This window comes from Solanum verrucosum, unplaced genomic scaffold (genome assembly GCF_900185275.1).
Source record: "Solanum verrucosum unplaced genomic scaffold, falcon-dt-bn FXZP01000170.1, whole genome shotgun sequence".
Taxonomy (NCBI): domain Eukaryota; kingdom Viridiplantae; phylum Streptophyta; class Magnoliopsida; order Solanales; family Solanaceae; genus Solanum; species Solanum verrucosum.
The window spans coordinates 127,773-145,810 of NW_026020395.1; the positions used below are offsets into that span (position 1 = coordinate 127,773).

An 18,038-nucleotide genomic window follows, 5' to 3' on the forward strand; every position below is an offset into this window, starting at 1 on the left:
AATGTTCACTAACTACATCACACATATACTTCAATGAAAAATTACGTAAATATTAGCAATCAGTCTGATCAAAATGGAGGCCTCATTTGTTTTTATTAAGAATTAGATGTCTCAATCTAAATATTAAGATCTGGATACCAAATAATTAAGACTATTTGTTTTCTCAACATCTGAATGTATAGAACTTGTATTTATTCAAAAATTAGTAGATACAGAAATAAAAATAAAAATACCAATTAATCTAATTACTATATCAACAAAATATTTTTAAAAATTATATGACGGTTTTGTGGTGGTGGTGGTGATAGCCAACAGTGGTGGTGGTTATGGGTGCCGATGGGAGATGACGTTAGTTGATGGTGTTACTTGTGGGTAGTAGCTAAAGGTGATGGTGGTCGGTAGTAATGGACTAATGGTTAACATTGGGGTATTGGTGGCCGGTAGTAATGGACTAATGGTTAACATTGGGGTATAAGTGGCCGGTAGTAATGGACTAATGGTTAACATTGGGGTATTGGTGGCCGGTAGTAATGGACTAATGGTTAACATTGGGGTATTGGTGGCCGGTAGTAATGGACTAATGGTTAACATTGGGGTATTGGTGGCCGGTAGTAATGGACTAATGGTTAACATTGGGGTATTGGTGGCTGATAGTGATAGTTAATGGTAGGGGTGAATAATAAACAAAAAAAAGAAGGGAAAATGCATAAGTACCCCCAGCCTATGCCCAAAATCCCAGAGACACACCTAACCTTTACTGAGGTCCTATTACCCCCGAACTTATTTTATATATATTTTTCTACCCCTTTTCGGCCTACGTGGCACTTTCTTGTGGGCCCAGTGCGTGTTGACAATTTTTTCAAGAATAGTGCCACGTAGGCTGAAAAGGGGTAGAAAATTAATTAAAAAATAAGTTCGGGGGTAATAGGACCTTAGTAAATGTTAGGTGTGTCTCAGGGATTTTGGGCATAGGCTGGGGGTACTTATGCATTTTCCCAAAAAAAGAATAATATTATATTGAAGTTCATAATAAGCTATGACAATGAAAAGCAATTCCTCCGTCGTATGCAACATACAAAATGCATCAGAGCCTTATAATTAAGAAGCTTACTAGGTTCGCAAATGCAGATAAAGTGATATTAGAACTTCAAGGACCATCATCTTGATCTTCCAATTCTTCAAGAATAACATACTTTGCAGTTGCATTTTGCGTTGAGGATCGTGAAATTTCATCTTCACTTGGATTACCTTTCTGTAATTTGTCATACCTGAGAAGAAGAAGCGGAAAACAATTTTAATACCTAGAAAAAACCATCTAACACTTCAAATCTTTTTATAATTTTCATGACAACCCTATACTATTAGCGATTTGCAAGACCAGTTATTAACAAGTACAGTTTGACTAGATGCTGTCGCTCAAGTGAAATACATCACCGACATGTTTCCTGTAAGACCCTGGCCATGCTATGAAAGAAATATTGAAGAGCTTGTACAAATACTAGATAAGTTGAAAGTAAATGCAAAGCGGCGTCCGAAAATTAAGGATGACATCAACAGTAGGTTGTTAAAGAGAATATTTATCTAATCTCAACAGCAGTTGGGAGACAATAATCACACGATAACTTCCTGCAAAAATATGAGAGCTCAAATACTTACTTGTACCAATTAAACAAACTCACACCAAGCATTATTGTCATGAGACCGACCCCTTTCATCCAGGTAAACTTATCATGGAAGTAAAACACAGCAACCTGAAAATGCCACCGACAAAATGGCCAATTAGTTTCAGAAACTGAAGCAACAACAGATTCCAAAAACCAGAGAAACTTTTCAACTAGTGAAAACTGAATATATATCAGTCTAATTCGATTGAAGATACACAGTGGCTTGAAGTGAAGATATCTAGGAAAATGAAGTCTCTGAGCAATAAAAGCATTTGTAGCAGAAAAATTGCAGTTACATCCGACATAATCACTCATGGGGACATGGGGAAGAAATTTCCAGGCTTTTTAATTAACAATCTTAATGTTCATTAAGAAGAAGCAACTAACAAATTCCATAGAGTAAACTGCTATCAGAGAACTGATGAAATTTGAATAACTAAACCAGTTATGCAGCTACATTACTTGTATGCTCTTTTTTCTTTGATCAGTCAGTTACATTACTTTACTTAAGAAAGAGATATAGATAACTTGGTTCTTAGTTTATACCACGATAGTGACAGCCTCCTTTACGACTCCCGCTATTGTCACTGTTACTGCACTGGTAACAGAGACAAGAATATATTCCGTCAACACCTGGAAAAAAAAGCAGAGAAAGAAAATTATTTGTACTACGTGCATGGAAGGTTTATCTAATTTGTTTATTGCCTTTAGATATTATAGTATTTAGTAGACAACCACTTTCTGCAGACGAAAAAGAGCCAGCAAAGAAATCTGCCACTAGAATGTTGGATAATCAACAATTTGGACTTATTGACGTTGAGTTAGATACATGCATACCATAAAGAAAGCCAAGGTTCCACCAAAAAGCATCAGCAAACAACTTCTAGTTATGTGCCATGAGCTATCGAAGTAACTGCTGCTTCCAAACTCTTGCCATGGATCAAAAATAAGAGACAGCATAGCAGTTGAAAGAGCCATTACTGGAGTAACGTAGCTCATTAGTGTGAGTGGATTTTTTAAACCTGAAAAAACCGAAGCAAGTGCTGTCATATACAACGTATGTACAAGCTACATGGTTAATATTTCAAAGGACATGTTTCACTATATTAAATTCCAACTAGCTACTTTACTTAAAAGTAAACATGACTTTGTCAGAAAGAAACACAAAGGATATACTCCCTCTGTTAAGAATGAAAAAAGTATTTTTAAAATTTGTCTAAAACAAGCCATAGATATTTGTGTGGCTATAAATTACCTTATCAAGGATCAAAATGAGAAGTTTAAAGTTAAATTGATACTAATTATTGAAAAGAGCCATTTTTGGGGGGATTGACTAAAAAGCAGAAAGGGTCACATAAATTAAAACAGGAGTGTTCGGGAATCGTGCAACTCAAAGAATGCCTTATAGATTTGATGAGTAGAAAAATGCTCTTTGTACTCAGAGAGAATACTCACTTTTATCTGGCTTAACATTTTAATAACCCCAATGTACTACTTATTTTTGTTTACAGTTCCCATAAGTGCCGAGAAAAAGACTAAGCACTTCGTGCATTTCTTGGAAAGGTGTGTGGATGGGGCATCAATAGACCACTACATTAGTTTGAACTTTCTCACAAGCTTATGAAATGCTCTTATGGGATTGGGCAAACTGCAGATCAAAACATTTTTTCTGACAGGAAATTTGTTGCTTTCCTCCAAGAATTAAGGCATTGTACATAAGGTTGTAAAAGTCAGAGGAACCTTTAACGAAGTAGTATGGACGCGAGTCTTGGAACCGAAACAACTTGTCTAACTCCTGCGGCAATACGAGACAACCACTTTGTTATCGCGTAAGACACCGGATGTGAGCCTCAATTTCATCCAGCATGTACCAATACGATATCTAACATCATCATTAATCTCCCATTTCCTTGGATTATTGACTCAAGATACTTGAAACTTTCTCTCTTGGTTATGACTTGTGTATCAATCCTCACTTCCACATCTGACACGTGACTCGTGTCACTGAACTTGCTCTCTAAGTACTGTGTCAAATTTTAAGGAGCTTCATGCGCTCAAATTCGACTGAAAGTAATGTGTTTTGCCATGTCATCTTGAGGGGTCATGAGAAAGTTCTGCCAAAAAGAGGTGTCTAACTGATCACTGAATAGTTAAGGTGTATACTTAGGTGTACACTTGGCAGTTGGTGGCAAGTTTAAGAGGCTGTCCATGAATTTCACCTGCAATAAATGTCGCCTACCAGACTATCCAAACAAAAAATTGATTAACTATCAAATTTGGCCAGACTAGGGTTAAAAAAAATGTGACAAAACAAAAATAATAAATAAAATACTTTTTAGGGGAATCCAAAACTAGGTAAAATGAAGAACTGAGTCACCAACATTCAATCATCCACGAACAGTATTAATTAACAGAAATACTCTATGAATAAATTCATTTTCAGAGCTTTGAAAGTTTGCTATAATTTGCTGAAAGTTCTTACCGTAGATTTCTTTCTTTATGACAGTTTTTTGTCAGCGCACACCCGTTGGATGGAGTACAGGAGAATGAACACAAAATAGACGAAGTGAGCACAAGTATGATGATGAAAATACTTAAAAACAAATTCACTTTTAACAATTTCTGTAATCCTACCTGCAGAAGTATCTGAGTCATAGTCCAGCGGAACCCAGACATAACAGCAGCTAGCATAACAAAGATAAACCCCCAAAACTCAAACTCCGTTTCCTTTGCAACTGTATTGTCAATCAATAAAGGTCAGATGTGCTTATTGAACATATATCCGTCTACAGACAACAGAATTAGTCACAACATATTAAAGTTAGCTAGGCACTCAAAAAACTGAAAACAACAAGGTTAAGAAAATGGACAGAGAGAGTTTTGAAGAGAACCACAAACTACTTCGGCATTTTCTAATACATTCATCTGTGCTACGTGAGTTCCGTTTTTCTCGGTTTTCTTTTATCTACATTCAATGTTTATACTATTGATTAATAAGTCATGGCATTTATCTAAAATTACTCTTTTCATCTCCCTTTTTTTTAATAACTATGGTGTCCAGACTAGTTGGCACGCATCTCGGATATTCCACCTACTACCTCTCACCAACACAACTACCAAGTAACTCAACTCTCTAAGGGGAAAATACAAAGAAATCACCAAGTATTTTTGCTTCTACTGCAATTTAAACCTGGGTCTCCAAGGTTTGCACCCACTTTATTGACCACTAGGCCACACCCTTAGGTGCAATTACTCTTTTCATCTCATTTGTTACGATTTTTTCTACTCTTTGCATTAGTGGTTCTAGAAGTGCTCCTTCCAATTGATTTCACCCTTGCAGAATTATAAGAAAAACTGTGAAATGCGAATGGTTTAAAAGTATTTCTTCACACTACCTTGTGGAGCCACTACCCTATCACTATCCTCAACATTTTTAATACTTGTGTTATTGTACCTTTCCTTTCTTGTTCAATATAGTATCCATCTCAACTTTCTCATTCCAGCAAGTATTAGTATAAATGTATATTTTCAGCCACCTTATAGTTGAAAAGAGAATGTGTCATGACAAAAAAGAAAAGTAAAGAGGATAGAAAATCAGATTATTAGGTATGAAATAGCAATTCTAGAAACTCGAGCCCCAAAATATTCCTTTCTAAATTTTAAGAAAGTAAAAACTTACTTATAAAAAGTATGATTTTTAAAGGCACAACCGAGACAATGGAGAAATGTAATTGAAACAAATGGAATTCATATCAAGTCCAGCACATTTCGGTCCCATGACCCCATCCTTGTTATATTTAAACATAAAATGATAGTCATGTATAGATCATGATGGTTAAAACAGGATAGGAAACAACAAGTCTGAAAGACATGTAGACTCAAAGCACTACTTTTACTAGAGTACAAAATGAGAATTATTAATGTCCTTTAAGTCGGATTACCTACGCAAGGACAAGCCACCTAGCATGTGCATAACTGATATTACCCAAAAATAAAATAAAAAATACAAGAAACAACAACAAAAGCGATATGCTAATAAGTGTATAGGATACCTGTTAATAATACCCCAATAGAAATAATCAACATGATCCCTAGCAGCTTCAAACTCGGAGACTCCAACCTTTCAAAAAAAAATCAGAGGTTAAAAACAAGGCAGTAGACCAAATATATTCAAATAAGAACTCATTTCTAAGAGACAGCAAGTGAAATCATCCATGAGAGATGGATGATAAATTTAATCCTTGAAGGGTCAAGTATGCAATGGACGGGAAAAAAGCTTCCTTTCCCCAGTATGTGTACCACTAAAGAGGGACTAATTGAAAATCAAAAGTGATGGTTGTTTCCTGCTTCCTTTAATGTCATGGAGACTGAGCTTTAAAGATGGACTACATAGATTTTTTCTACCTGGACAAGAAAAGGTCCGTCAAAAGATTGAAGAGTCCTTATATGCCAAAATGGCTACTCCCTCCATTACATATATGGCAGAGTTTTTGTTATGCAGAGTTTAAGAGAGAAAGACAGACTTTTGGCACATACCAAAATTACCCTTAGAAATTATTGTCTTATACAAGTCATAACATTTCTATGGCTATAACAGCATAATTGCAGGTAAAATGAAAAATTTACAGCTAAAAAGCGCTTTGAAATAGAGAAATGTGGCATTCTTTTAAAGCAGACTAAAAAAAAGGGAGTGTCAATTAAGACAGATCGAGTAGTTACTATGCACATTGACAAATAATTCAACAGGACATGCATCTACTACATATAGTAAAGACTCAATGAGAAATAGAGCAATGATTAAAAGAAGTACCTGAAAGCAAAAGCGAAGAGTAGGAGAAAGATCGGTGCTGCAGATTTGCACTGCAATGATAAACTTGTGTTTAGGAGTCAAGAATTTATGGAGGAAAATGAAGGAAACTAGAGGATTATTCTTTTTTACGAGTAAAAGTTGAAGATCGTTTCACTCACTCTCCCTTCAAGTCTTTGAAAATTATTGTTATTGGGTTGCAATCTCACAAATTGTTGTTAAAATTTCAGAGTAAGTGCTTCTACAGACCTAAAGGAATGCTGGGTTGTGAGAATCCTTTTTGAGTTTGCCCAGTGACTTAATATTCTTAATAAATCTGTTGACCATATTGATTGGTATATTAAAATTTACAGGGAGAACGAATACAAACCATAGTAGCAAATGTCACTGATATGAAAACAAGGGATGCATTGCTGAGGTTGACATCCATTGCCGTACTGAGAGCTGTGGGAACAACTGTGAAAGGCAAAGGCCATCTGTAGCATTAGTTGTCAGAAAAGTTAATAAAAATTGGCAGGAAACTATTGGAGGCCAATATCTATAAATTCTCTAGACTTCACAAAACAGGTGCAAAAAGGGCATAAGACTAAATGTCTCCAATAAGCGAAGAACAAGTAGTGAAACTTTAAGTAGATGAGACAAATAGAACAATCATTGAAGTTCAGTTGATACAATAATTACCAATATCTCAGGATTGCAACACAAACAGCTGAATGAAATATCTGTTGTTTTGACCAAAAAGTTACGAAAAAGCAGAAAGATTTTGTTCCTATCAGCTTATACATAAAATTATAAGTGAAGGTGTTGAATGGAAATTGAAAAGATTTCATCAGGGAACTAGTCTGAGTTGCCAAAATGCCTTTGCACAGGGAACGAAATCATAGATGACTCATTAATTGCAAATGAGTACTTGAGACAGAATCAGAAATGAGCAGAATAGTGTGCAAGTTCGACTCAGAGAAAGCATACAGCCACGAAATTTGGTCTTTCCTCTGAATATAATGAAGGATATGGGTTTTGACAATAGATGAATTGAGTGGCTAAACTTCTGAAATTCTTCAGCCAGATAGCTATTATAATCAATGATCGCTCAGAAAGTTCAATTGAGCTGGAGTGACCCCCGTCATCTTTTTTTATAGTTGAAGTTTGTGATCATCCCATCTAAAAGATTAAGTTGTTTGAGAGAATACAATTTAAATTACTTAAGTATATCTTCAACACTCCCCCTCACGTGTTAATCGGACCAAGCACATGAAATTTTATTAATAATGGTGGCAGTGAGATTACACTGGTGTTTTTTTAGTTTTTTGATCTTTGATTTCGGCTATCACTGGTGCTTTCTTTGTGCTCCAATTATTGCATTATTTTGTTCTCGTTACTGTTCTTTCTCTTGTTTGTTGTGTATTACTCTCTATTTCACATTATTTTGTTGTTGTTACTTCCATATCTGTAGCTCTTTTTCAAATGCTTGGCAGGCTTTATTTAAGCAAAGGGTCTATCGGAAACAGTTTCTCTATCTCTACGAGGTAGAGGTAAGGTCTTCATACACTCTATCCTCCCAGACCCCACCTGTGGGATGACACTAGGTATGTTGTTGTTGTTGCAAAGGTGGTGGTGAGACTCGAACCAAGGACTTCTAGATGCTCTGTCCACGCTCCAGTTGGCAGGCTTGGGTAAGCCTCACCTCATGCGTTAGCTTTTGAGGTCGAATTAAGTCCAAGTCATTTGCTTATCATGGCATCAAAGCTAGACCATCTCAATTATTGGTTTACCCTATGACCTATGTTATACCCTCCCCCCCCCCCATGTTATATTGTCCACGATCCAAATGTTTCGTAAGGAGCATTGAAAGTCCCACATCGGCTATGGATGGGGTATTAGAACTCTTTTTATATGGCAGTCCGCGGCAATCCTGACTTCATGATCTAGCTTTTGGGGTTGAATTAGGTAAAGTTCCATTTTCTTATCACTTATCTATACTAGTAATAGTAATGAAAAGATAAGTCAGATACCAAAGGTATCAACAGATAAAGATGGATTTCTAGATTTAAAGTAGGACTGATGCTGGAAATGTAGTAATAGTGTCTCATGTTCTATTTATTGATGAGATGTTGATCTTCTAATGGGGACAAAAGGAGCAATTGTGATTTTAGGGGTTGTATTAGTTATCACAGATATGGCTAAGGCTTCCTGATCTTCGGGAATAAAGTGAGGAACATTCAACCTGTTGAAATTGTTTGACCATTTCATTTAAAACTTGTCAGAGAGAGCAAATATGTTTCAACGCACAAAAGCAGCTTTGGGTGCCGTTAATTCATGTAGGCCGCAAAAATTCTTTATTTGTTTATGTGTCCGAGTTCGATTCCCATTGCAGGCATTTTAATAATCGTTTTTCTTATTAAAAATATACGTTTTCAACAAATCTTCTCACGTGGGGGTCGTGGAAACTCTTTTTGATAATTGATGGTGGTGAAACCAGAATCCAGGACCTCGGTTGCTTTAATACCATGTTGAAGTGTGCAATAATCTTATCTAAAAGCTTAAATTGTTAGATAGAATACACGTTTATGCATTTTATTATATATTCAACATGCCCCCTTACTTGAGGCTTGATTCTTTTTTATGAATCAAGCACATGGAAATACATTTTGATAAAGGATAGCAGTAAGACTCGAACCCAAGACACGTTTTTTCTATAATATCATGCTGAAGAATGTAACCATTTCATCTAAATGCTTATAATTAGTATCATTATATGGTCTTGGACAATCCCCACATTATGAGCTAACTTTTTCAGTTGAGTTAGGCACCAAGGTCATTTCTTATCATCCGTATCAAAGTCAGACTCGTCTAAAGGAGGTCATCAGCAAGAGAGGCCTGAAGAAACCAAAGCAGCCTAAAGTCCTACGGAATGTTATAATTGTGCATTGTATGGATAGGGTGGAAGGAGAGGAACTCTAGGTTCATTCTATAAAGCTTAGGTGTTAACCATCTTTATCTTTTTGAGGTGCATGATAGATGTAAGTTAGTCTGACACTTTGTTGGACTTTATTGACTCCTTAGATCATAGATAGGAGCTACTAGTCAATCAACATTGTACGAATCTCAGCACTCATTTCCTGTTGTTTTTACAACTAAAATTTAAAAAGAAAATGTGAGGTTTTGCTAAGTGGCTTGCTAGTTGAAGCCATAAGTGAAAAAGGTGTACTAACTGGGAACATAGAACTATGCAAGGATCATTTTTTTGAGAAAGGTAACAGAACTATGCAAGGATCAGGCAGTTTGTCTTCCCAATAATGAACCTTACAGGCACACTTTACAAGAAAAGAAGTGTGCCTAATAAAGTACCCTTGGGTTACAATCTCCAGCTTATAAATTGTCATACAACTCTCAAATAGTTCAATATTTCTACCTAACCTACTCTGGTCTCTGTTTCTCTTCTGATTTCTTTCCAAAGGAACTGAAGGTCAGAACAGTTCCTTGCATCTAGAGCTATTTATAATCATACAGTAGAAGACAATGAACAGTCTGTTGAAAACCCATAATAACGCATGAAACAAATATAACCTGTATCTCAGTATAGCTTGAAGAAAAAGGATATGACAAATTGACAATCATAGTTACCTCTCAAAAAATAATCTCTCCAAGTCATCTTTACAGTGGGTTGAAATTTTCGGGACCAGAACCAAGTAATGCCTTTGGACAAAATGGCTTGCATTGCAAAGTGGAATGTATTCATCAGTAAAGGAGCAGGGAATCTCCCTAGATGATCCCCTAGAAGAGTTTTATTATACCTAGACCAGATGAATGCATGATAAGAACCAACATGTCCAAAGCTTCAATACGGATGAGAGAAAAAAAATCACTTAGTAAAATCATAAGCTCATGACGAAGTAGACTTACAATGTCAAGAATGTACTGAATATGTACCATACAAGGACTAAGAACAGTGTCTTCAGCACATCAGCTACGGAAACAACATTCTTAAACTTCGTTTGTGATGCATCGTGGTGGTCCAGATGAGTAGATCCTTCCCCGTGCACATTTGAATATGTTTGATTACTTCTAGGACCGTTCTCCACATCAAACGGAACATATCTATCTTTTCCATTTGCAGTAGATGCAACAGCCAAATCACCACCACCCTTCATCCTCGGCTTAAAGTTGTAATTTTGTGTATCTACGTCTACAGATCCATTTCCTATACCGATTTGATTCACCAGAGGCAGTTCAAAGTCAAAGTAGTCAGTGAGTGTACCAGCATTCCCTAGTTCAGCTGAATGGATGGTGTCATTATCATCACACCAGCCCGAGAAAGAAGGCGCCCTACGAAAGTTGTCACTTGCACTCTGTTCAACCTTCTCTATAGTCAATTCACTCTCTAACATCTCCTTTTTCCTCCACAATCAAAACCATCTTCCTCCCATTGACAACCAAGCTTATCCGCCAAGTCGTCTATATAGGCTTTATATTTCCAATTATCTTGACCAGACTAATTGTAGTGAACCCTTTAGAACTTCAAATTGACACTATTATTTCTGATAAACACGCCTAATAAGCAGTTGAAACCAGCACTGAGCTCACGAATCCAATTAACTAGTGACCAAAATAAGTTCAACAATCTGCATTAAAGCAACTAAAAATTTCACTCAAAACTCACAAAATCTCACAAAAAGAAACAGTAAAAATCACAACTTAGAATCCAATCGAATCAAATTTTCAAGAAAAGGGGGAAAAACAAAAGAACCCCATTTCTATAGCAGGTTGAAAAAACCCCAAAAGAAGGTTGAATCAATCAAAAAGAGTAAATGCTATTGAAGAATCAAGAAAGCAACTACTAAAAGCATTGAGAAAAGATAAACCAAAACTGAGATGAGCTTCACTGGTGGGCAAAATAAGTTCAACAATCTGCATTAGAGCAACTTGAAATTTAACTGAAATCCCAAAACAACAAATAAGGAAATCTCCCAAAATCAAACCCCAAAAAAACAATAAAAATCACAACTTTGAATCCTATGAAATCAAATTTTCAACAAAAGATGGAAAACAAAAGAACCCCATTTCTACTACATGTTTATAGATTCGAAAAACCCCCAAAAGAAGGTTGAATCAATCAATAAGAGTAAATGCAATTGAACAATCAAGAAAGCAACAACTAAAAGCATTGATAAAAGATAAAATTAAAACTGACCTGAGCTTGTTTGAGTTAATAGATTCAAATGGTGTAGAAGAGAACAAAGCATAGAAGATCTGATCTACGAATTCCTTTGAGTTTAAAGAAAGAAAAAAAAAGTGTTTGGTTTAAGGGGTTATTCTTGTCGCCTGTCACGGTAAGGTAAAATGGAAGGAAAATCAACTAATGCCGACAGTTTACAATTGGTTGAATTTTTTTATACTTTAATAAGCTGAAAAATGTTTTTAAAAACTCTCTTTATATCAATTTATTTATTTTAGACTTGTCGTGAAATTTAAAAAATATGTATTTTTATTGAGGAGGTGCAAGAGATTGGATATAATAGTTACACAAAGAGGTAGAAACTGATCGAAAAACCACTGGAAAGAGATTATTAGACAGAATACAACGCAACTTCAAATTATCGAGGAGATGATCTTAGATAGGAGGGTGTAGGATAGAAGTTTAGTTGTATTTTTGTAGTGTCTTTTTTGCTTTTAATTTCATCATCACTTAGCTTGTTGTTGATTGTGTTTAGGTTAGTGCATCATTTTATAGCTATTATTATTTCTTTATGAGTTGTTTTGTTTTTTCACCGTCGTTAAAATTTCACAAATGGAATCTGTCTTTTTACATAGCTATTTTGATATGTTGTACTCGAGTAGAGGATTCTTCGGACATAGCTTCTTCACCTTCACGAGGTAAGGATATAATTGGTATACACTATACATTTTACAAACCTCATTTACAAAATTTCATTGAAATCGTTATTAACATTGTTGTTTGATCAGACAACGTTTTAGATAAAGAAAGATGACGTTAAATGGTATCCAATAAATGTGAAGTGGGGATGATACCCTTAACTAGTCGTCAAATAAGGAAATTTGACATTTTTTGGAGATTGACTATCAAAAAAATTGTGACACGTATAATCTCAAATTAAAAGTATATATAACATATCATGATGTATTTTAATCTTGTGATCTTTAATATAATATATAAAAATTAAAATTAAAATTAAAAAATTGTAATAAAAAATATTTTTTAAAAAAATGGACTTACACAAAAAATAAGATAAATAAATTAAAATAAGTATTAGTAAAGTAAGATATGATTGGCAGTGGGATTTATTAATACCAGACTTTTAGGTTGCTAGATCTCTACTTCTTCCACGAGATCTCTAGTTGTGTGACTAAGACGTGCCAACACCTGTTCGTTAGGGTGGCACGGTTCGATATGATATGATATTGAAAATTTTGATTTTTTTGTTTACATAATTATTATATGATATTTAGCAATGAAAATATATAATTAAAAAAATAGTTGAGTGAAATTTTATGGTGTTGTAATCAAATAATAAAGTTTAACCTATATAATAAAGCTTGAAAAAAGTTTAAAATAGTCTCTTATATTTGGGTTATGACTTAAATTTATTCTTCTGTTTTTATATGGAGCACTAATAGTTCCTCATGTTTGCATTATTAGAGCAATTTTGGTCCTCTTTCAAACTTTTGCCTATTTTTTAACAATGATTTTGTCCACAAGTTTTTATATGGAATGTTCCATCGTATTCTTATATATTTAGTAAAAATAATTACTATATGTGAGAGAAGATGAGAAGAAGAACACCTTATTTTTTCAGTAGAAATATTATTACAGCTAAACTAAAAACATATCTTTGATTGTGTGAACTACATCGATTTATTGCTGACATATGACATTGAAAGAAAAGAAAATTTTGTACTTGTACAACGTCATATGTCAACAATAAATTGATACAGTTTGACAAGCAAATGTAGATTCTTAGCTAGCGTTTGGCCATAGATTTCCAAATATTCTTGGCAAATATTATTTGGGTGAAATTTCACCATGTGTTTGGCCATAGTATTTGGGAAACATATTTCACTTTTTTAGAAAAATATGATTTATACCCACAAGTTTTGAAAACTATCAAAACTAACCATAAGTTTGTATTACAAGTCAATTGGATCTTCGTTGCAACAAATAACAAGTAGTGTCCATGACACTGGAGTAATGTGGTAGTTTGGAGTGAGTGCAACAATCATCATTCCATACATAGTGAAGTAGACAAAGCACATGACCTTGTTACCCTGAGCCGATTGCTCATCATTTTCATCAACAACTGTTAGTGAAAACTTACAAGATAACAAAAATACAAGATTACAATTGAAAATAAAAATGAAGAAATAAATCTCTTAAGGCTGAGGCGCGGATATCTCGCTCTCTTTAAGGAGATTCAAGCCCACTGCAGCAAATGTTTTCACCGGTCCAGCAGTAGTCCTTTTTGACTTGTCCCCTCCAGGATACAACAACCTAATCACAAAATATAACTCAACAACTCTGGACAAGAGTTGAGTCCAAAGCTCCACAAAAAGAAACATCTCCCTTCAACTAATAAGAACTTTCTTTTTGACAAACCTTATGCACTCTATATTTTCTTGTTGTATTGTATGTACCAAACCAAATGAAGACCACCACTATTTATACTAGAAAAAGTCTTCCTAACAATGAATAAGAAGATAATTGTGTAGTAAATAGTGAAGATAATGGTCTTAGGAGTTACATAGGTTAGAAGGATAATGGAGGAATTAAGAATGGAATAATGAGAGGGGTAACCAATGTCTCTAACGTGCATTGGCACAACGGCCAACTTTCCAACATTCACATAAACGTTCATCACAAAGGCTAATGCAATAATGCCTTTGGTTATTAATTATCCACTAAGGCACAAATGTTTATCCATTGCAAGCAATGATCCAGTAGATGCTCCAACGAATAGACAAATAAAAATAGTTAATGTGGCCATTCCAAGGTAGAATATAATATAATATTAAAATGTTGACCAACAATCCCTCACTCATTTTCATATTAATTAAGAGAGTCTATCAGCTGAAGGAAGACTACTATGCATAATGAAGGTGTGCTCTGCATTGAACCTCCACTTAGTGAAACAATAACTTTTACTCCAGAGTCGTAGTGGTCTCAGACTTGAACTATAACTGCTTAAGGGAAATAAAATATCACTGCTCACACATAATAATCAAGGTGTTGACATGAGCTTTAAAGCCAGCACGTTATGGCCATGTGCTATCCCGATTTCATGAGTGCATTTGAGAATAAGCCCAATTCTCATAGGAAGCGACCTACTTCCACACATCACATAGGTGAAATCTGTCGAGAGTGCTCCTGTAAGCTTAACACTCCACCCATACGGGCTACAGATATTCATTAAGAGTTTTGTCAACTCAACCTTCACATAACTACATGAAACAATGCACTCACATCATAGGGAGGGAATAAAAAGATAGTGCATTTTTCACAACAAGTCATCATATGATTAGTTTTTCCCTTTGAACCTGGTTATAGGATCTCTAGTCTCCAGGTTGGGTTTTCTCATATATGACTCAAGGATTTATAGGCTTCAATCCCATCCCCCTCGATGTGCTCTAGACCTTTTCTCTTGTTAAGGCCTTAGTAAGAGGATTTGCAAGATTATCACAAGATTTGACATAATCAACATTAATGGTACCATTTGTTAAATATGATCTTACATTACTGTGTTTCCTCCTTATAGGTCTGGATTTACCGTTGTAATAACGGTTTTGAACTCTACCAATCGCAGCGGTGCTATCACAATGAATTAAAATAGGAGGAATTGGTTTTTCAAAATAAGATATTTGAAATAATAAATCTCTTAACCAATTCGCTTCCTCACTAGCTGAAGCTAAAGCAATTAGTTCAGCCTCCATGGTAGAGTTAGCAATAATAGTTTGCTTTTTTGATCTCCAACAAACAGCACCACCACCTAAAGTAAAGACATAACCAGTGGTAGAACAGGAATCACCTGATAAAGTGTTCCAATCTGCATCACAAAAGCCTTCAAGTACAGCAGAATATTTTTTATAGAACAAACCACAATTTTTCGTTCTAATTAAATATCTCATAACTCTTGTTACAGCATGCCAATGTTCATTACCTGGCTTGTTTGTAAACCTGCCAAGTACTCCTACTGCATATGCAATATCAGGCCTAGTGCAATCAGTCACATACCTCAAACTTTCGATTATGCTAGCATATTCCTTTTGATTTATTACATCATTTTCACTTTCAACAGGAAATAAGTGAACACTTGAATCAAAAGAAGTAGCAACATGCTTGCAATCAAGAAAGTTATATTTTTTCAAAAAAAAATTCAACGTAATGTGACTGGTCAAGGAAAATTCCATCACATGTTCTTGTTATTTTTATTTCAAGAATAAAATTTGTCTCACCAAGATCTTTCATATCAAAATGGCTTCTAAAAATATTCTTAACTTCATCAATAACATTCATGTCAGAGCCAAAGATCAATAAATCATCAACATATAGGCAAATAATCACATGTGAATTATTCCAAGACTTATGATATATGCACTTATCACACTCATTTGTTTTAAAACCATTTTCAATCATGCAGGAATCAAATTTTTCATGTCATTGCTTAGGTGCTTGTTTCAAGCCATATAGGGATTTAGTAAGTTTACATACTTTGCTTTCTTGGTCTGCTTCAACAAAAGACTCGGGTTGATCCATATAAATTTCCTCATTTAGGTCTCCATTTAAAAAAAACAGTTTTTACATTCATTTGATGAATTTGCAAATCAAAAATTGCAGTCATAACAATAAAAAGTCTTATGGATGTAATTCTTGTTACCGGTGAAAAAGTATCAAAAAATTCTAGGCCTTCTAGTTGTTTAAAACCTTTTGCAACTAGCCTAGCCTTATATTTATCAATAGATCCATCCGGTTTCAACTTTTTTCTTAAGACCCATTTGCAACCAATAGTTTTACAACCCGATAGTAAATCAACCAACTTCCAAGTTTTATTAGAAATTAGTGATTTCATTTCATCATTTACAGCCTCTTTCCAAAATATAGAATCATGTGAAGATAATGCTTCTTTCAAAGTGAGAGGGTCATCTCCAACATTAAACACATAAAAATCAGGACCAAAATTTTTTTCTACTCTAGTTCTTTTACTTCTTCTTAACTCAAAATCATCAATTTCTTTATTTTTTAAAGTAGAAGTAGAAGAACTAGGTAGTGACAAAATATTTTGTTCAATCCTTTGACCCCTACTATTTTTAGAATCAAAAGGGAATTTATTTTCATGAAAAATAGCATCACCCGATTCTATCACAATAATATCTTCAAGATTAAAAAATCTATAGGCTGTACTATTTGAAGCATAACCAAGAAAAGCACAAGTAGTAACTTTCTTACCCAACTTTGTAATCTTGGGATCCATTAGCCTCACAAAAGCTAGACAACCCCAAACTCTTAGATATCCCAAACTTGGCTTGTAACCTCTCCACAATTCAAAAAATGTCAATTTAGACTTTTTATGAGGCACAGGATTCAACACATACCAAGCAGTTAAAATAGCTTCACCCCAAAAATTTAAAGGTGCATGTGACTCAATAAGCATGACATTAGTCAATTCAATCAAAGTTCTATTTTTCCTTTCCGCTACTCCATTAGATGAAGGAGAGTAAGGAGGAGTAGTTTCATGAATTATTCCCAATGATCTAACAAAAGAATTAAACACATTTGACTCATATTCACGGCCTCTATCACTTCTAATTCTTTTTATTTTTCTTCTAAACTGATTTTCAACCTCATGGAGATATGTTTTGAAATTTTCAAAAGCATCACTTTTATTTTTCATCAAGTAAACATATGTAAACTTAGAAAAATCATCAATGAAAGTGATAAAATATCTATTACCTCCACGAGTTAAAATTCCACCAAGTTCACAAATATCAGTATGAACTAATTCTAACAAATCAGTTTTTCTTTCAACTTGAAAATGAGGCATTTTAGTGATTTTGGCTTTACTACAAGCCTCACATTTTTCAAAATTCTTTTTAACCATTTGGATTAATCCTAAACTACTCATGATTCCAACATAACGGTCATTAATTTGACACAAACGAGCATGCCTAAAATTGGTAGAAGAAAGCATGTAAACAGAAGTAGAAGCTTTATTCATTTCAATATTCAGTTTGAACATCCCATCACATGTATATCCCTTTCCCACAAAAATACCCTTCTTCACTATTACATATTGATTAGACTCAATAATCTGTTTAAAGCCTGCTTTATTAAGAAGAAAACTAGACATCAAATTTTTCCTCATAGAAGGAGTATAAAGTACATCTTTTAAAGTTAACACCCTTCCAAAAGTAAAACACAATTCGACATCTCCCGTTCCAAGCACTTGAGTAGTGTGAGCATCACCAAGCATGATGGTTTTGGGCTCCTCAAAATGATTATATTTCTTAAACCAGTCTTTGTCATAACAGACATGACGGTTTGCACCAGAATCAGCCCA

The 18,038-nt window shown here is 34.6% G+C and overlaps 1 protein-coding gene across 2 annotated transcripts; it reads right to left on the minus strand.

Moving 5' to 3' along the window:
* Positions 1-1,111: 1,111 nt before the first annotated feature.
* LOC125839275 (probable sugar phosphate/phosphate translocator At1g06470) lies at positions 1,112-11,835 on the minus strand. 2 transcript variants are annotated; one of them, XM_049518251.1, is made up of 12 exons: positions 11,663-11,835; positions 10,375-11,093; positions 10,096-10,265; positions 6,842-6,927; positions 6,475-6,524; positions 5,717-5,784; positions 4,299-4,399; positions 4,147-4,159; positions 2,502-2,686; positions 2,211-2,297; positions 1,657-1,751; positions 1,112-1,268 (listed from the first exon to the last, which is right to left on the minus strand). In XM_049518251.1, the coding sequence occupies exons 2-12, from the start codon at positions 10,857-10,859 to the stop codon at positions 1,148-1,150; spliced, it is 1,461 nt and encodes a 486-aa protein (XP_049374208.1). In that variant the 5' UTR covers positions 10,860-11,093; positions 11,663-11,835; the 3' UTR covers positions 1,112-1,147. The 2 variants fall into 2 exon arrangements, with proteins under 2 accessions (XP_049374208.1, XP_049374209.1); XM_049518252.1 differs by having other exon boundaries at positions 1,118-1,268; positions 10,375-11,022; positions 11,663-11,754.
* Between the last annotated feature and the right edge of the window lie 6,203 nt (positions 11,836-18,038).